At 47.5% G+C, this 20,519-nt stretch overlaps 1 protein-coding gene across 3 annotated transcripts in view; it reads right to left on the reverse strand.

Annotated features, from left to right (window-relative positions):
* SLIT1 (slit guidance ligand 1) overlaps positions 1–20,519 on the reverse strand; it is a 247,857-nt gene that overhangs the window by 172,829 nt on the left and 54,509 nt on the right. For all 3 annotated transcript variants that reach the window (XM_072130996.1, XM_072130997.1, XM_072130995.1), the window contains 2 exons: positions 3,822–3,893; positions 923–994 (listed from right to left, as the gene is read on the reverse strand). In XM_072130996.1, coding sequence (XP_071987097.1) covers positions 923–994; positions 3,822–3,893 — 144 coding nt within the window. The remainder of the gene's footprint in view (positions 1–922; positions 995–3,821; positions 3,894–20,519) is intronic.

Below are 20,519 nucleotides of genomic sequence, written 5' to 3' on the forward strand. Positions count from 1 at the left end.
ACTATTGGGGGCTGCGCAGGGGGACATTACTATTGGGGGCTGCACAGGGGACATTACTATTGGGGGCTGCACAGGGGACATTACTATTGGGGGCTGCACAGGGGGACATTACTATTGGGGCTGGGCAGGAGGACATTACTATTGGGGGCTGCACAGGGGACATTACTATTGGGGGCTGCACAGGGGACATTACTATTGGGGGCTGCACAGGGGACATTACTATTGGGGGCTGCACAGGGGACATTACTATTGGGGGCTGCACAGGGGGACATTACTATTGGGGGCTGCACAGGGGGACATTACTATTGGGGGCTGCACAGGGGGACATTACTATTGGGGGCTGCACAGGGGGACATTACTATTGGGGGCTGCACAGGGGGACATTACTATTGGGGGCTACAGAAAAGGGGACATTTTAGATTGGGGACTTCAGTAAATGACACTTTATAAGTGTTGGGGTTAGATATAGGGCATTTGCTGGGCACACAATTTATTTTTCCAGGGTCCATGGTTCCGGTCCCTGGAAAAATAAATTTGGATACAGCCCATCATCAAATATAAAAATGTTGGGGACCACTATTCTACGGTACAATGGACCACCATTCTCATGATCCATGGGGCTTCCATCAATGAGACCAACACTGATTGGCAATTTAGCCCTAATCCTTGTCACTAAACAGCCCCTTTAAGTTCTTATACACTAGACCCTACCTAGCTTGTCAAAGATGTCTTTTATGAATAGATATTAAAGCGTAAAACTGAACAAGTGGTCAGGGAAGGTGCTTTGTCAGTCACATGCACGCCACTTATTAGGGTATCCATGAGATACAGCATGGTGTAACAATTAGAGAATGGCGCGGTCCATGCCAGCTGCTTCTGGGTAATGCAGTAATATGATAATAATTGGTGTACAATCACTCACAGCCTCTCCAGTTCCTTCATGTCATCAAAAGCTCCGCGCTCCACGCTGCTAATCTGATTCTCCATCAGCTGCCTGGGAAAGAAAACACAAGACACCTTTAATTCCTGCTGCCATAACACATTTTATATCCGTCCTTCTTCCCAGACGGATCGTGGTCACTGCCTGGATAAACAGAGGCTTTCAGTCATAGCCCCTGCCAGCTTTAATATTGATGGGGACAGCAGGGTAAACGGCTTTGGCGTCACACAAAACACTTGGCTTTTCATTGTGAAATGTAACGTAACGCAATGACGGCGAAAAATTTACATTCTGTGATAACAAAAGGAAAAGTTTTAACACAAATCAAACTAAACAGAACAACATCTATTAAAGAAATCAATTTACCAGGAAAACACCATGAGAGTTGGGATTTAGAAATACTAACTTTGATCCCAAAACAGGAGGTTTTTCCTCTCCTTATGTGACCCCCTTTATGATACAATAGTACTGAGTGCCCCACATACAGTCGCCCCCCAGAGTAGAGGAGGAATGTGTAAAAAATGCAAATCAGTTTATGGTGTATTCCCAATGGCGTGAGAGTGCGGTATCTGGTAACAGGAAGATGTGTAACCTCTGAAGCAAGGAGCCCGACCCAATGACCCTATAAGTGCAGGAGGTGCTGAAAGTAATATGCCCAAAACCCTCCAGAGAAGCGGCAGGCTGTTCTTCACACAGTTTACTTTGCTTCCCATGAATTTTCCTGTTTTCTTATAACTTGTCATGTAGTTGTTGGACAATGCTCGGCATGTGCCATATGTCTACATACTGTTAATACCGGGGTCATATTTGTGCCCGTCTGCTATAGGCAGTGATGCATCCGCCATGAGAGGAGAGGAATCCACGGACTACCGAACCATATATGTCCTTACACAACATCTGTACTCCAAGAAAAGTCCCATTTAAGGGATGAAGAGGATTCTGCATGTGTGTGGTAACATGAGGCTTATTAATTGAAGCCAGGGGGGGGGGTATAAAATATTATAATGGTGACAATCCTAAGACAGCTTCAAAATGGGGATTCTAAAAAAAAAAGCTAAAACGGGCTGGTATTTGCTCCAGCAATGCATTAATAGCATAAAAGGCAATCCGGGGACAAAGTGCAGACATCACACCACAAGGAGGAACAAATATTCTCATATTTAGTCAAAAGCATCATCTTCATGGGCCTGCTGGTCTTCCTGGGCCCACTGGTCTTCGTGGGCCCGCCGGTCTTCGTGGGCCCGCCGGTCTTCGTGGGCCCACCGGTCTTCCTGGGCCCGCCGGTCTTCCTGGGCCCGCCGGTCTTCCTGGGCCCGCCGGTCTTCGTGCGTCTACTGTTGCATTGCATTATACATTTTGCTAACAAGAGGTTACAATGTTGAAATGATTGAAGTAAAAAAAAACTTCACAAGGTCGTCGACTTTCACCAAATAATTGATATGGTTTGTGTAGTGAAAAGTTATACAATTTTCCAATATACTTCTGTATCATTATTTCATGCTAAAATAGGGTATAGATAACAGATAAAAGGGTATCTTCATGTGATAAAGGGAAGGCACCCCAAACAATAAATTGTTGAGCAGTTTAGGTCTTCAGAGACTATTATCACATTGCACACTGACATGTTGTATTGTTAAAAGCGGAATCACTGTCATTACTTTACAATTGGTGGGGGGGGGGGGGTTGGGGAATAAAGGGACTTCACTTCTCCTCCTGTACTGTGCAGTGGGACTTATTCAAAGTAATGGGGTTGGCTGCAGCTCCCTACAAGCAGCTAAATGTGAAACTATGAAAGGAAAAACTACTTAAAGGACATCTACCACCAGGATGAAGGATTGTAAACCAAGCACACTGACATAGTGGTGTGCGTCCCCTCTGACAGGATCTGCTCTTCTTTAAGCTTCTTAAGCCCTAGTTTTAACAAAAAAGGCTTTAAAAATAACACAGATGAGCCTAGGGCAGTGGTGGCGAACCTATGGCACGGGTGCCAGAGGCGGCACTCAGAGCCCTTTCTGTGGGCACTCAGGTTGTCACCTCAGGACAAAGTTCACCAGAATGGAACAAATCCACAAAATCTTCATGAAGTCCCAGGCAACTTAAGAGAAACTGCTCTCAGAGCTATTTTAAAGCGACACTTCATTGGCTGTTTGGAACTGCGGGAAAAGTGAGAAGGTGTGAACAGGGCTGCATTATCTTTGGACGTCCTCCTCCTGCTGGACCTTCATTTCTTCCTGTACAGAGAGACCCTGGAGAGAAGCTATAACGAGAGTCTGATTTGCCCTCCTTCTTTCAACTGTATTGGTGGCCTCATGGGCTGATACGATTGAACGATGTGGAAGAACAGGTAGCAAGAAGTTACTGCTTAAAATGCCATGTTGGCACTTACAGTAAATAAGTGGATTTTGGTCGTAGTTTGGGCACTCTGTCTCTAAAAGGTTTGCCATCACTGGCCTAGGGGGATATAGGCTCCACTAACACCTATGGAGCCCCTCAGGTTAATTTGCATAACTGAACAAACCAGGGTATATGAAGCTAAAAGAAGAGCAGATCCTGCCAGAGGGGGCACACACCAGTATGTCAGTGTGCTTGGTTTACAATCCTTCATCCTGGTGGTAGATGTCCTTTAAGCTTCTAGCTTCTTAATTTGCAGATTGGTGGCGGTTCAAGAGGTCGGAGCCCCCTGATCATAAAGTCAGGACACATCAATACACCATCGCATAACATAATTGGCAGAACGCTTCACGTTATTGCAGCATTCCTACTACCACTGTATTTGTGTATACATCAGGCTGTGCCCAGAAGCTGCACATCAGATACAGAGTTTCTCTGCACACTGTAGATACATCTTATTGTACATCGAATGAATATACAAATGTCTTACAAGACTCGAAGTTGCTTGAGTCCAGAGAATTCATTCTTCATGATACGCGTTATGTTGTTCCCATTCAATTCTCTGCAAAAAAACAAAAAAAAAAAAAGGGAGATGTAAGAAATATATATATAATATATAACTATGAAGAATTATAAGACAAATCACATTCCTAACAGGAGAGGTGTGGGTAAGGAACGACATAAAAGGACCTTAGGCTACATTCACACAGCCGTATGGGAGACATGTATACGGCCGATATACGTCCCCCATAGACGGCAATGGGCACACGACGCCCAACGGGAGCGGTACGATGCAGCACACGTGCGGCTCCGTACCCTGTAGAAAGATAGGACATGACCAATTTGCCATGCTTTGTGCAGCGCTGTGTAATTTGTGTGCGCTATATAAATAAAGAATTATTATTATTATGTCCTATTGTCCACCGGAATGCGGCGCCGTGCGCCATAAATTCCTGTAGAAGGGGGCGGAGGTGAGTGGCATGTGCCCGCCGTGCTACGGTACGGTGGGCAAAGTGTGAATGTAGCCTTAGACTTATGCCTCTGTTATTCCTACTACAAATTGGGGACTACACTGTCACCCAAGAGTTACCAATGCTCTCCTAATATGAGACTTTAGGTGTTCACACGTTTGCAAGCTTTTATATAAAAAGTTCAGTAGCTTTTTTGACAAGGTCACTTTTGGACAGGAAGGAGGATATGAGAGGTTATGGGTATTACAGCGACCAGAATGTGTATTGAGTCACACTGGAAGCTGTTTCCCATTGTTGGTGCAGGATGTAACTCAGTACAGGATAAGTAATGTCATGTATGTACACAGTGACTGCACCAGCAGCAGAATAGTGAGAGCAGCTCTGGAGTATAATACAGGATGTAACTCAGGATCAGTACAGGATAGGTAATGTCATGTATGTACACAGTGACTGCACCAGCAGCAGAATAGTGAGTACAGCTCTGGGGTATAATACAGGATGTAACTCAGGATCAGTACAGGATAAGTAATGTCATGTATGTACACAGTGACTGCACCAGCAGCAGAATAGTGAGTGCAGCTCTGGAGTATAATACAGGATGTAGCTCAGGATCAGTACAGGATAAGTAATGTCATGTATGTACACAGTGACTGCACCAGCAGAATAGTGAGTGCAGCTCTTGAGTATAATACAGGATGTAACGTCATGTATGTACACAGTGACTGCACAGCAGCAGAATAGTGAGTGCAGCTCTGGAGTATAATACAAGATGTAGCTCAGGATCAGTACAGGATAAGTATTGTCATGTATGTACACAATGACTGCACAGCAGCAGAATAGTGAGTGTAGCTCTGGGGTATAATACAGGATGCAACTCAGGATGAGTACAGGATAAGTAATGTCATGTATGTACACAGTGACTGCACCAGCAGCAGAATAGTGAGTGCAGCTCTGGAGTACAATACAGGATGTAACTCAGGATCAGTACAGGATAAGTAATGTCATGTATGTACACAGTGACTGCTCCAGCAGCAGAATTGTGAGTGCAGCTCTGGAGTATAATACAGGATGTAACTCAGGATCAGTACAGGATAAGTAATGTCATGTATGTACACAGTGACTGCACCAGCAGCAGAATAGTGAGTGCAGCTCTGGAGTATAATACAGGATGTAGCTCAGGATCAGTACAGGATAAGTAATGTCATGTATGTACACAGTGACTGCACCAGCAGAATAGTGAGTGCAGCTCTGGAGTATAATACAGGATGTAACGTCATGTATGTACACAGTGACTGCACCAGCAGCAGAATAGTGAGTGCAGCTCTGGAGTATAATACAGGATGTAGCTCAGGATCAGTACAGGATAAGTAATGTCATGTATGTACACAGTGACTGCACCAGCAGAATAGTGAGTGCAGCTCTGGAGTATAATACAGGATGTAACGTCATGTATGTACACAGTGACTGCACAGCAGCAGAATAGTGAGTGCAGCTCTGGAGTATAATACAAGATGTAGCTCAGGATCAGTACAGGATAAGTATTGTCATGTATGTACACAATGACTGCACAGCAGCAGAATAGTGAGTGTAGCTCTGGGGTATAATACAGGATGCAACTCAGGATGAGTACAGGATAAGTAATGTCATGTATGTACACAGTGACTGCACCAGCAGCAGAATAGTGAGTGCAGCTCTGGAGTACAATACAGGATGTAACTCAGGATCAGTACAGGATAAGTAATGTCATGTATGTACACAGTGACTGCTCCAGCAGCAGAATTGTGAGTGCAGCTCTGGGGTATAATACAGGATGTAACTCAGGATCAGTACAGGATAAGTAATGTCATGTATGTACACAGTGACTGCACCAGCAGCAGAATAGTGAGTGCTGACTCATTCCGCTGTGAACTGCTGACGGGTGTGGTTGTTTGTGACTGAGCTCCTGCACCACCTGGTGGAAGACCAATCCACCCAGGCCTGCTCTCTCCTCCCCAGGGAGGGAGTGGGTTTCTGGGATGAGTGAGCCAGGAAAATCCCAGGCTTCTGCCTCCCGGACCAGGCCGGCGGGGGGCAGGAAAAGCCAGATACCGGCCAACATGGAGGGGGTGAGAAGATCTGCCCGAACCCAAGGACGCAGCGATGTGACCTCGGCTGCCACCCCCAAGACCCAGGGAAGCCGCAAGGTCTCCGGAACACAGAAGATCAAGGCAAGTAACATCAGCCTGAGTGCTCCTCCTGGAAAGCTGAGTGACAGTGCGGGAAAGTTGGGTGGTTCAGCTGGAAAGCTGGGTGCTCACGGAGGTGTGCAAAAAGCATGGGGACACCTAAAGGCCCGGGAGTCTGCTACCATCTATGGCTCCCGGATTGCTGAGCACCTCCGTGAGTACGAGGAAGCTGGCAAGGCGATGAATAGGCTCCAGGAGGAGATACGCGAGACCTTGGCCCTAGCGGGGGTGGCTACACAGAAGAAAAAGTCTGATCATCTTAACACCATTGACAGACTTAAAGCCGAGGTCACCGCTCTGCAGGAAAAACGACGGTTGATCCGGGAGCACAGCGGTCCGTTCAGGGAAAAGTTGGAGAATGATGCCCGGTTTGATGACATGCGCCAGGAGAAGCTGAGAAAGCTGAAGGGGCTTCAGATCCAGGCGGATGAAGGCGATGGCGATGATGAGGAGGATGAGGAAGACCTGCCGTGTCCGTCTGGTGGCCTGCACCAACACCAGCAGGCCTCGCACGACAGGCTGCCTGCAGAGCAAGCGCCATTACCATCAGGCTGCGGCTCTGCCAACCTGGAGGAGGAAAGTGATGACAGCGGCCAGGGGGGGGGGCGCTAATGGCTCAGATCCGTCAGCTTGAGTCCCCAGTTCACCTCCAAAACTTCTCCTTCGGCGATGAGATCCCGGATGACGACCTAAAGAGAAAGAAGAGAGCCAAGAAGACCAAGGCGTCTCAGGAGGTGAATCTGGTGTTTCGTCCCCTCCCTGTTCCCTCCGGGCGGGCAGCAGTGTCAGCCTGTCGTGTAGGCCCCGTTGCCCAGCCCAGCACGAATCCTGCAGTGGACTCGGTGCCAGGGTGCGGGGAGAGTGCAAAGCCACGTTCCATCATGGCGCAGAGCACCAGCCTTGTTTGTAGTAGCAAGGATGGTGCAGGGAAGGCATCGGCTGAAAGGCCGGACAGTGAGGGCGATCCAGCAGGTCCTGGTACTGTGCGCTGCCCCCCAGTGGGAGGGGGGGGTGGCCCTGTGCCAGGGGCAGTGGCGGTGGCTCCTGTGGCCCCTAGCGCTGTGGCTGTTGCTTGCTCCGGTAAGCAGCGGCAGTGTGATGGGGCTGCTGGGGCTTGTAGTGCGGCGCCTCCCAAGCGTCCTGTGCAGCCTGCAGGAAAGGGTGCAGGAAAAATATTATTTTGCATTGGATCATCTGACCCAGGAGATGGTAACAAGAGACTGTCCGGACTTCATAAAGAAAAGAGACCTCATGCATCTAGCGAGCAGCGGTGCTCAAACATTAAAACAGCTGGTCAACAAGGGGTTAATGCCAATGAGGCAGAGGGCACAAGTAAGATCGGGGTTGGAGCTGCCTCTTCTCAGGCTGTATCAGCTATGGAGGTGGCTCTACCCCCAGTGTCCAGTGACGCCGAGGCAACCCCAGGTCCTCCTGGCCCAGCTGGTGTGAGTGATGCAAGGAAGCGAGGCAGTATTGTACATAGTGTGGTTAATGTTGGGTTGGTGAATGGTGCTGAGGGGGGTGATCCTGGTGTGCGTGCTGGACCATCTGCACCCCCAGTGGTGGCCGCTCCCATAAGGAGCTATGCGAGTGTCACCGCTGGGGCAAGTGGGGTTAACTCCTTGTCTCCTGGCTCTGGGAACAGCGTTTTGCAAAGGCGTCTTCTGGAGGCTCTCAGGAGAGGGGAAAAGTCAATCAATGTAGAGGGGAGAGAGGTTGATCTGTCCTTCTGGACAGACAGACATGGCCTGGCAGCCTTCCAAGAGAAAAGGGGGGGAGAGACTGTATGGTCTTTACCCACAACCGGGCCCGGAGCTTCCCGTAGGAATGTGGTTCGTCTTCGCTGGAGGGGCAGTGACGCATGCCCACCCAGGTCAAGGGTGGTGGAGCTCCTCCTGAAGATGAACTTTAGGGCTAGTGACATCTTTGCCCTGATACATCCTTATGGTACTCCGGAGTTCGATGTCAGCTTTGTTCGGCCGGAGGGCTTAGAGCTCTTCTGGTCGAATTATGAGCTGGCAAAGAACGAGCCCGCATGGCGAGACTTTGCTGTGCAAGCAGTGTCTCGCCAAAACACAGTCAAGAAAGTGACCGTTTTGACCCGTAACGAGTCACTTTCTTGCATGGACATCATGACTTGGCTGAGTCGTTATGGCGAAGTAGTTCAGGTACCTCAGAAAAACCGCGATGAATTTGGCATTTGGTCTGGAGCCTGGACCTTCATGATGAAGTTGAATTGTTCAGGCGGCACAGTCGCCCACATTCCTTCTTCAGCCTTTCTTGGACGGGACAGAATCCCGATTTTCTACCAGGGGCAGCCGAAGGTCTGTCACAGGTGCGGTGACCCCACACACTTTAGCGCCAGCTGCCAAGTGCAGAAGTGCGCTTTGTGTGGTGGGCTAGGTCATCTCGCTGCATCCTGTAAGGACATTAGGTGTAACCTGTGTGGTGAGCTCGATCACCCTTTCAGCCGTTGTCCTCGCTCCTTTGCCAATGCGGTTGTGACCCCAGTGGAGGAGAGCCATGAGGTTGCTTCTGCTGGGGAAGGTACCAGCAGAGGTGGAGGAGCTGAGGGGCCTGTGAAGAAAAGTAAGAATAAGTCACCTTCTCAGTTGAGGCGGCTTGAAGCCAGACAAAAAGGGAGAGAACTGGGGAAGCCTCAGGTTGCTGGGGTGACCCTTGGTCCTTCCTCAGAGGCTGATCATGCTACTGAGGCCCTGAGGGATGATGAGTTGGATGAGGAGGTCAGGAGGATGGAGCGCGAGAAAGGTGCCATGTCCTCCACGTCCTCCCATTATGAGAGTATGGATGAGGATAACAGGATTTGGCTAGAAAATAAGCGCAAGCAGAAAAAGAAAAAGCGCGGCGTATCTAAGGTACCTAAGGAAGGGAAAACTTCCACCCCTCTGGTTGAGCTTTCCAACCGGTTCCTCACCCTCGATGAGATCGCCTCCTCGGAAGGAGGGGCTGAGGGTGGGGTTCTGGAGGTGGCGGCGGAGCAGCCTGCAGGGGGCGCCGAGTCTCTATCCTCTGGGGATGCTGGGTCCTCAGAGTGGGAGACTGACTCAGAGTCAGGAGACAAGGACGAAGGAGAGGGTGGTCCGGGTGGGTCCTTGGGGGCCAGTAATAACATGGACACCTCAATTTCGTTAAAAAGAAGTTGCCCCAATTCTGAAGGGAAAAGGGAAAAGGGATCATCCTCAGAGGACAGTAGAGGGAAGGGAGGTAGTAAGAAAAAAGCCGTCTAACTCAATCACTCATGATGGCGGCACCCACTCCGTTGACGCTGGCGTCCATTAATGTCGCCAGCATTAAGTCTGATGCGGCTAGATTTGCGGCCTTTGATTTTCTCGGCCGCGTTGAAGCCGACATTTTATTTTTGCAGGAGACCAGGCTGCCAGATTTGGCGGCCGTGTTTAAAGCTAAGAGGGAATGGAGACACGGGCCTTCCTATTGGTCTCTTGCGGCCGAGCCGTATAGCGGAGTGGCGGTACTTTTTACCGCACCGGTAGAATGCCGACGAGTTATTGAGTTAGAAATGGGGAGGTGCCTGATCCTGGATGTCCTCATGAAGGGACAAGAACTTCGTCTTATTAACATCTATGGTCCCCAGTCCAAGTGGGACAGGAAGTGTCTCTTTATGAGGATCAAGACCTACCTTTTTACAAGTCGGCAGGTGGTCTTTGGAGGGGACTTCAATGCTGTCACGAGGTCCCAGGATAGGGGAGGTTCCAGAGACAAGCTGACTTATGATAGCGTCGCTCTTAATAGCATAGCCAGTGAGGCTCGCCTGGTGGATGTCCACATCCGGCACACCCCAGGCCACGCGGGGTTCACCTATTATAGGGGTAGCTGCAGGTCTAGAATAGACAGGTTTTATTTAAAGGAGGAAGCCATTTCTTCAGCAGTGTCCGTTGTTGAGGTGGAGTTCTCCGACCACTGTTTAATTTTGTTTTCTCTGAATGTTACAGAGACCCCCCGGATGGGAAGAGGCTACTGGAAGCTCAATTCGTCTCTCCTGGAAGAAGCAGAGATAAGACAATCCTTTGAGGACTTTCTTCAGAGCCAGGTACCATTGCTGGGCCTTTGTAGCAGTAAGTCAGAGTGGTGGGAGATGCTCAAGAAAAGGGTGGCGAGATTCTTCCGCCAGCTCTCGAGCCTCAGGAGCCTGGACAGGTACCGCCTGTATCAGGGCCTGAGGAGGAAACTCGAGCATCTCGTCTCGACTGGAGGTAGTCGTGAGGACATCTCCAGAGTGAAATCCTTGCTGAAGAGGTGTCAGTACGATAGACACGCATCTTTGGTTTTTGAGAGGGATTACGGGAAATACCGCTCGCCCGACCCTTACAGAAACTGCAAGATGTCAGTGAATGGTAAAGTTGTCACAGGACTGGTTGACAGTACGGGATCCCTGAAAAGGTCCAGATCAGGGATCCTGGAGGTCGTCAGATCCTTCTACTCGCACCTCTTGGGCAGGAAGGATCTAGATCGGGATGTGATGTCGGCTTTCCTGGCTGAAACTGTCCCTGAGCCAGGAGTAGACCCCTCTCTTGATGTTTTGACAGAGATGATCAGGGAAGAGGAAGTCAGCCTGGCGATTGAAGGGCTCGCCCTCAAGAAATCGCCAGGTCCGGATGGCTTAACATCTGAGTTTTATAAAACCTTTAAGGACGCCTTGGTTCCCCTCTTGACTGAGGTATTCAATGAGTGTCTTTCCTCGGGCGCTCTGCCGAAGTCAATGAGGAGGTCTGCCCTGATCATTCTGTCAAAGGGTAAGGACCGATCTCGTATTGAGAACTGGCGTCCCATAGCGCTTCTCAATACGGACAGAAAGGTTTTGGCAAAGGTGCTGTTTAATCGGCTGGTGCAGTTTGCGCCCCGGCTCCTTTCGGGGACCCAGCACTGCTCTGTTCCAGGCCGCAGTACATTTAGTGCTGTGCTTTGTGTTCGGGAGGCAGTGGAGCAGGGCAGGGCTGGTAACTGGAAGGGGTACTTGCTGTCCTTGGATCAGGCAAAAGCGTTTGATCGGGTTAACCACGAGTACCTCTGGTCTGTCCTTCTGAGGTATGGCCTGCCGGGGGAGTTTGTCAATTGGCTTAAGGTTTTGTACACAGGGGCAGAGAGTTTCCCGCTTGTGAACGGTTGGATTGGCCGCTCTTTTGAGGTTGGTTCTGGTGTTCGCCAGGGTTGTCCTCTGAGCCCACTTTTATACGTGTTCGCGATTGACCCATTCCTTAGGAGGGTTGATCGTGGGCCGTTGGTGGGAGTCGGGATGGACCAGGCGGCACCGGAAGCCACTCTAAGGGTGGTAGCGTATGCCGATGATGTCACCGTTTTTGTGTCCTCGAGAGGGGAGGCGCAATGGGTGATGTCAGAGGTTGACCGCTACTCAGAGGCTTCTGGGTCCAAGATCAACCGGGATAAGTGTGAGAGTCTCTGGCTGGGAGAGGGGGATCCAGGGTTTGATCTCCCGGACACTCTTCCAGGGCCCCAAGATTCTGCCAAAGTTCTCGGCATCGAATTTGGCCAGGGGGATTACCCCATGCAAAACTGGGATGGCAGGCTTAAGATCGCCGCCCAGAAGGTGGACCAGTGGAAGGGTTGGTCTTTGACCCTCAGGGAAAGGGTGAACTTGATTAAAACTTACCTGCTCCCATTGCTGATATATCTGGGCAGTGTGTGCATGTTGCCAGAACCCCTCTGGACTCGAGTGTACAGTCTGTTCTTCCAGCTGTTATGGGGGAATAGGCTGAACCTAATCAAGAGGGAGGTTACTTACCGCACGAGGAGACAAGGAGGGTTGTGTATGGTCAACCCTGTGGTGTTCCTAGTGAATACCTTTCTTAAGATCAATATCGCAAACCTCTGGAAAGAGAGGGCTCCTCCGTGGGTATACTCCTGCAGGGGATGGTTTTGGCCTTTCTTCCAGGAATGGGAGACAGGAGGGCGAGTGAAGGATCTTCGTACACCGCATGGGCATCTTCCGGCTTATGCTACCCCGGTTCTGAAGGTGATTCGCCGGTGGGGTCTGGGAATGTGGGAGATCAGGACCATGTCAAGGAAAGTCCTTGACAAAAGGGTTCTGTTGACCCATTTCCAGAAGCCTCTGGCCCTCAGGGATTGCCCAAGTCGGGATCTGGGGGTGGGTTTAGGTCTTTTGAATTCCATCAGGATCCCCTTGAAGTTTTGGGACTTGACTTGGCGCTGCTTCCATGGAAAGCTGTGTGTGAGGGACAATCTGAAGTGTAGGAGCTCTGAGGAAAGGGGTTGTCCCCGGGAGGAGTGCGGTGGCCTGCTGGAGAGCATGGACCACTTCCTGCTTCATTGTCCCTTTAACACAGAGGTGTACAACCGGGTGGGCGCTTCCATCCATTGGCCCGGGTTGGCCGGTCTCTCCTATGCGGAGTGGGCCTATGGAGCATTCAGAGGCCTGGGTGGCCGGGACCGCTGCACGTTATTTCTAGTCAGTCTAGTGGTCAGGTACCACACGTGGAATGCACGGTGCTTAGTATCGACGCAGCGTAAAATCCTCCCGGTGGATGAGGTGGTTAGGAACATTCTGGGTGACCTGGTGAAGGTGCGCTCTCTGGAGTATGAGAGGCTGGGCACGGGGAGGGCCTCTCTCCTTTGGAGGGGGTTCTCCTTTAGTGTCCCTTAGTCTGTCATCTCCACTCCTGGTGTTGGGGCTGATGCTGCACTGTAGATTTTTGTTTTGTATCTGAGCGTGTAGTGATGTGGGGCTTGCAGGCGCCGAACCTGGGCTTTATGTGGTTTGGTTTTGTTATGTTGATTTGTTTAATGTATTTGTATCTTGTGTACAGTGTGTATTTATTTATAGTTATATGTAGTTATAGTTCTTGTGTATATAGGCTGGTTGGTTTTGGGGTGTTGATGTTAGGGTGTTAGGTTGGGAGGGGGGTGGACGGGATTTGGACTATACGATCCCGGGCACTGGTCTGGACTATATAGCGCAAACTTTGGACGTTAGACCAGTGTCTGGGGGGAGGGTGATGGGCGTGGGATTTAGTTAGTTATATTTAATGTTTTTATTTCCTGTTTTATGTCTTTTTTTTGCTGTGTATTCTTTAGTTATTTATGGGAAAAAAAATATATATATATATAAAAAAAAAAAAAAAAAAAAATTATTAAAAAAAAAAAATTAGGTGGTGGGACTGTGTGAGGGTTTTGGTTGTTCTCATGCTGAGTATGTGGTGAGTGTGTGTGGCTGGGCCAGGAGGTTTTGTAAGTTTATTTTCGATTATATTTGTTGTAATTATTTTGCCAGAAGTTATGGCTTCATTTATGTTTATTGTTGTTATGTTTTTCATTTTTATATAAAATAAAAGATTTACAGGATGTAACTCAGGATCAGTACAGGATGTAATGTCATGTATGTACACAGTGACTGCACCAGCAGCAGAATAGTGAGTGCAGCTCTGGAGTATAATACAGGATGTAACTCAGGATCAGTACAGGATAAGTAATGTCATGTATGTACACAATGACTGTACCAGCAGCAGAATAGTGAGTGCAGCTCTGGGGTATAATACAGGATGTAACTCAGGATCAGTACAGGATAAGTAATGTCATGTATGTACACAGTGACTGCACCAGCAGAATAGTGAGTGCAGCTCTGGAGTATAATACAGGATGTAACTCAGGATCAGTACAGGATGTAATGTCATGTATGTACACAGTGACTGCACCAGCAGAATAGGGAGTGCAGCTCTGGAGTATAATACAGGATGTAACTCAGGATCAGTACAGGATAAGTAATGTCATGTATGTACACAGAGACTGCACCAGCAGCAGAATAGTGAGTGCAGCTCTGGGGTATAATACAGGATGTAACTCAGGATCAGTACAGGATAAGTAATGTCATGTATGTACACAGTGACTGCACCAGCAGCAGAATAGTGAGTGCAGCTCTGGGGTATAATACAGGATGTAACTCAGGATCAGTACAGGATAAGTAATGTCATGTATGTACACAGTGACTGCACCAGCAGCAGAATAGTGAGTGCAATTACTTTCAAAACCCATGGACAATAACAGCGGATTGTTGCCATTTCGTCAATAGGAAATTAATACAATAACTGTACGCTTTATATGTTGCAAACCAGAAAAAAACCCTCACATCCTTATAGTGTTTGTCTGCTATTCTGTTGCTAATAATTCCACTTTCAGCAGCTGCACACACAACCCAGATGTTGACTATACTGCCCAGACTACTCTCTATAATTATGAGAGATTAAGTAGGACTCCGGATGTATACAGTCCTAACAAACCTATCTAATTTATTAAAATTGGACAGTCGTATGTGGATAAATGCCACGTGTGACCACGTCACAGTGGAGCGCTGATACAATGACTCATGGCCCGGATTAAGGCGTCTCCTTATCTGCCTCTTTAAAAAAAGGGGAAAGTTTGGGAAAGTCCTTCAAACTCAGTAGCTTAATAAACCACAAATAAAATAAACATTTCCATAATACAGAGAAAAGCAAACAGTAAAAGAGATTTAGGAGAGTAATTGTGCAGCAGAGTGCCAGGAAACATCCGGCTGCGCGGCAGCAGGGGCTCAACATCTAATAATATTGTCAGAAATGTTTTGGAATAAAGCAGAAGGCTGAGCATAAAATCCATGGAAGACATAAGAACTGGAGCGATCGTCTATATCCTAGCAAATTCATTTCCACGTATGCGCTTGGATTTGCATACAGTTAGACACATGTATTCCGAAATGTAAATACGAAAACAAAAACTAACATTTTCTTAGACGAAGAGTGAGGATAACCTTATCAAAATGTGCGAGCTGTCAATACTTTTGCTGCATCCAGACTTCTCTAGCGCTGGTGATGAATTGCACCATAATTTGAAGGAAAAAAAAAACAAAACGGTGCACACTGGAAATTTAGGAAAGCTCCCATCAAAAGTAGGGACACTTACTCACAGATCCAGCTAATCTTCTTTTATTTGTTATCCATGATCTCCTTCCGCCTAAAATAAACTTGCTATTGAGCCTGAAGGGCTTTGGGGGGCGTTACCAGAGCCTCTCTGTGCTGTATCTTCCCAGGCTTTTACACTGTGCTCATGCCCCTCCCACTGCATGAGATTGCATCAGGCAGAGGGAAGGGGGAAGTGATGAGGGAGGGGTGAGGATGAGACACTGACAGCCTGTGAATCTACAGCACAGAGTGACCAAGGCAACGTCCCGTAGAGCCCTTAAGGCTCATTAGCATCATTTTAAGTTGATATTAGAAGGAAGGAGGCCATGGATAACAACTATAAGAAGATTATCACAGTCCCGGTGCCTGAATCTATGAGTAAGTGTCCCTGGTTTATCAGGATGGTTTGGATGGTAGATTTCCTTTAAATTTTCCAATTTTCATCATTTTAAGTTGAGGTTAATCCCAAAAATAATTTCGTAACTGATGATCTAACTTAACTTTCTCTAGATGAGTACACCTTTCAAACCTAACTAATTTAAAGGGCATCTACCACCAGGATGAAAGATTATATGCCAATGATCCTGAGGGGTTCCAGGCTCCATAGGTGTTAATGGAGGCTAGAGCCCCTCAGGCTCATTTGCATATAGTCTTTATGTAGTCAGACCTTTATCCAGTGGATAGAGCCATCACTCTGCTGCAGCGGGGGAAACGCTTAAGCTTCACTTTGGTAGAATTCCGCTGCAGAATCTGAAGTAAGAAGTAACATTCTGTGGATTCTAAACCTGCAGCGTGTGTCCCGGGCCGTCCTAAATTCCAGGGTCCCATTTAGACAAATTCCTTGCCCTCCACCCTCTCCATCCTTGTTCCATACACACAGAGCACGGCCCAGGGCTCAGAGTCACTTTCGGCACAAATGTTGTATCACAGTTACCCCTAAATAATCTGCATCGGGATGGGAGATTTTTGTTCGGCCCAAATGGTCTGCAAACACGATATGGGCTTCACAAAAACTTTTACAGGGGGCGCCATAAACTAAGCACAGACTCACTTCAATGCACCGTGTTACATTTAACCGTGCGGCACAGAGGACCCTTGTATAAAAGTAGAAGCTCATGTCATTTACATCAAAGCCGTGACCTCGGGAGAGATCTCCAGGTTTATGAGACTATTCGTAGGTCCGTTTCCCTTATGCCTCGACCACAGTAAATTAAATTAGACACAAGCGCAGAAACGTAAAACTTCATCACACACATTTAACCAGCGCAGCGCTGACAGCTCGTCCCTGCACCGTCTACAAGTGGTCTTGGGACCTGCAGAGATGGGTTCACATATCCGCAGCACACAGGGTGTGTATTTCTTATGTCTCGGAGCTAAATTAGTAAAGGAAGCCCCCGTTTCCGCACAAAGCGAATCGCAAATAATAAGAACGTTACAGTTACCACATTTACAGGAGCCAGTTCATTCCTCGTGTAATGAAACCTATACAGTAATATTTCCGTGTGTCAAAAGGGAGACATGGAAAGATTCGGGAGACTGTTTGGAAACTGATAACTTTACAATATACTGGGGCAACGTTTCTGACAAATTTATAGCAGATCTGTTAGGGCTCTGATGTTACTGTATCTGACAGCACAGCACACGAGGAGAGGCTGCGCTCAGGCTGTGAGATATTCTAGGATTTGGTTCTGTATTCCCATGTAAAAAAAAAAAAAAAACCACATACAACCAAGCACAAGTCCTGCTCCCTCCACCCACTCATAGAGAAAGCCTGTGAGTCCATCTTCCTCCAACTACTTATAGAAAAAGCCTGTGAGTCCTGCTCCCTCCACCCACTCAAAGAAAGTCTGTGAGTCCTGCTCCCTCCACCCACTCATAGAGAAAGCCTGTGATTCCTGCTTCATCCACCAACTCAGAAAGCTTGTGAGTCCTTCTTCCTCCAACTACTTATAGAAAAAGCCTGTGAGTCCTGCTTCATCCACCCACTCACTCATAGAGAAAGCCTGCGAGTCCTACTTCCTCCACCCACTTATACAGAAAGCCTGTGAGTCCTACTTCATCCACCCACTTATACAGAAAGTCTGTGAGTCCTGCTTCATCTACCCACTTAAAGAGAAAGCCTGCGAGTCCTGCTACATCCACCCACTCATAGGATAAAGCCTGTGAGTCCTGCTACATCCACCCCCTCATAGAGAAAGCCTGCAAGTCCTGCTTCATCCACTCACTCATAGAAAAAGCCTGTGAGCCCTGCTTCATCCACCCACTCATAGAGAAGGCCTGTGAGTCCTGCTCCTGCACATAGAGAAAGCCTGTAAGCCCTGCTTCATCCACTCACTCATAGAGAAAACCTGTGAGTCCTGCTTAATCTGCCCACTCAAAAGGATAGCTTCGGAGTCCTGCTTCATCCACTCACTCATAGAGAAAGCCTGTGAGTCCTTCTTCATCCACCCACTCATAGAGAAAACCTGTGAGTCCTGCTTAATCTGCCCACTCACAGCGAAAAGCCTGTTAGTCCTGCTGGCCACACCCACTCAGAGAAAACCTGTGAGTCCTGCTTAATCTGCCCACTCAAAAGGATAGCTTCGGAGTCCTGCTAACCCTAACTTCTCAGAGAGAAAGCCTGTGAGTTCTTCTGGCCACTCCTGGTTATAGAGAAAGCCTGTGAGTCCTGCTGGACATGCCTGCGTGTTCTCCAGATTTTTCTACTTATACCCTACTTATACTTCCCACATTTAGATAAAAAACTCCAATCCCTGCAAAGAGAAAGCCTTTTAGCCCTACTGACTGTAGCAATTAAGAGTTGTTAAAGACTCGTATAAATTTACCAAACATTAAGAAAATTAATACAAAGATATATTTGCTATATAGACAGACAGTTGTGCTACACAAAGTTTTCCATTCCATCCGGAAAGTCCAAATGATGCCTTCTCCCCGGCTGAGGAAGACTTCCTGTGCCCTTGACCACACGGTCTATATATGTCCTAGGTACAATTGCTGTGGTCAGTAATAGTTACTCCACATCCAGCGCAGAGGATCTGCCCTTCATAGACTTCACGCTCCATGTAAATTCATATAAAATGTTTTTCCTTTACCAATGCAGCAACTTTCCGTCAATCTTTGTACAGACAGTGACAGAATTTTATGTAACTCTAAAAGAAGACGAGTAACACAACCAGATATGATCTCTGTAAACATCCACTTATATAAGAGAACACATTATCCCTTTATCTTATTATCCTCCCAGACACAAATTCAGGTTATAATGTAACAACACACAATACAGAACTGAAAACAGAGGCAACTGCGTGTATAGTTATAAATCACACCCAGAAAACTGCATGATTATACACTTATATGAGAGAATATACGGTTTGTAAAAAATATATACAGGCGGTCCCCTACTTAAGGACACCCGACTTACAGACAACCCATAGTTGCAGACGGACCCCTCAGCCCACTGTGACCTCTGGTGAAGCTCTCTGGATGCTTTACTTTATTCCCAGGCTGCAATAATTAGCTGTAAAGTGTCTGTAATGAAGCTTTGAGAATCCTTGGTCCCATTACAGCAAAAAATTTTGAAACTCCAATTGTCACTGGGGCAAAACAAAAAAAATTGTCTAGAATTCAATGATAAAATATACAGTTTCGACTTACATACAAATTCAACTTAAGAACAAACCTCCAGACCCTATCTTGTATGTAACCCGGGGACTGCCTGTACTGCAAAACCTCTCCAGAAGACCACCCTTTTCAGAAGACCCCCTCCCTAAAATATTTCATATTACTTGGTGCCACAGATCTATTAAATTTACAGCCAGGAATATTCAATAACGCAATATTAAAAGGGAGATTCTCCTCTTCAAAATGACACCAGAACTGTGTCTAGGTGCCACGGTGCAGGATATATTACTTTTTTAAAAATAAGACATTCCACTAAAAATAAGCCCTAATCATTTTTTCAGAGCAATAAACAATAAGGTTTTATTTTCTGAGAAAGACGTTAGTTAAAAAAAAAAAAAAAAAATACAGCACAAAAGGCCTTACTCTCCACTTTCACATACATTATTATTGACCATATGCCTCTATGACTTACAACCCCCAGAGACGAGCCATAGGAAGATGCTTACATAGGGAAAGGTTTTGGTTTAATTACACCAAGGAAATAAATATAGTCCACGCTTCCATCTCTTTACTGCTGGTAGCAGCCTGAGAACTGAACTAGAACAGATGCCTGCTAAGCACAATGCTACAATAAGGGGTAATGTTAACCAAATAAAGACTCATTCACACAAACCTGTGCATTACATGGGCCCCAAAACACATGCATGGGACCTGATGACAGGAGAAGAGGCTGCTGGATTGGAATCTGCTACGAGTTTTGCGTCAGTAGGCTCATGTACATGAGGCCATAGGGACGTGCACCATCCATTGAAAAATAAATACAATGGGGGAGATACATTATGCCTTCTCTGTCAGTTTCCCTTTTTCCCCTACCTGCACTCCACTTTGGGCATGTCAGGGCGGGGAGCAGGGCGTGAATGCCCCCGGCTAACCACATTTACTAAAGATTTGCCATAGAACTCCCTCCAGTTCACATCTCGTCTATGGCGGCGAAGTTAGCGCCTGTATTTAACTAAGAGGCCGTAGCCTCTTTCTGGGTATGGGCGCAGGACCGTCAGGGAATTAAAATTCTATGGCCCGTTCCACACTTGCGAGTGTGATGCGATGAACTCGCACTGCATGCTGCAGGGATCACGCTGCACACCGGTAGTGATCTCCCAGTGTGCAGCGTTCTGGCCGTGCGATCCCGGCAGCATGCGTTGCGAGTGTGATGCGAGTTCATCGCATCACACTCGCAAGTGTGGAACGGGCCTAAGGCTGCGTGCACACACAGACATGTAGAATGAGCCTGTGCATGCCCCATTGTTTTCATGGACCCATTTGTTTCATCCCGGAATTTCCAATCTGCAATAAAACCGATTTGCGGATCACATACTGCACAAAGGTGAAAAAAATATGGGCCCAATAAAAGATCCGACCCACATTA

This window comes from Engystomops pustulosus, chromosome 11 (assembly GCF_040894005.1).
Source record: "Engystomops pustulosus chromosome 11, aEngPut4.maternal, whole genome shotgun sequence".
NCBI lineage: Eukaryota > Metazoa > Chordata > Amphibia > Anura > Leptodactylidae > Engystomops > Engystomops pustulosus.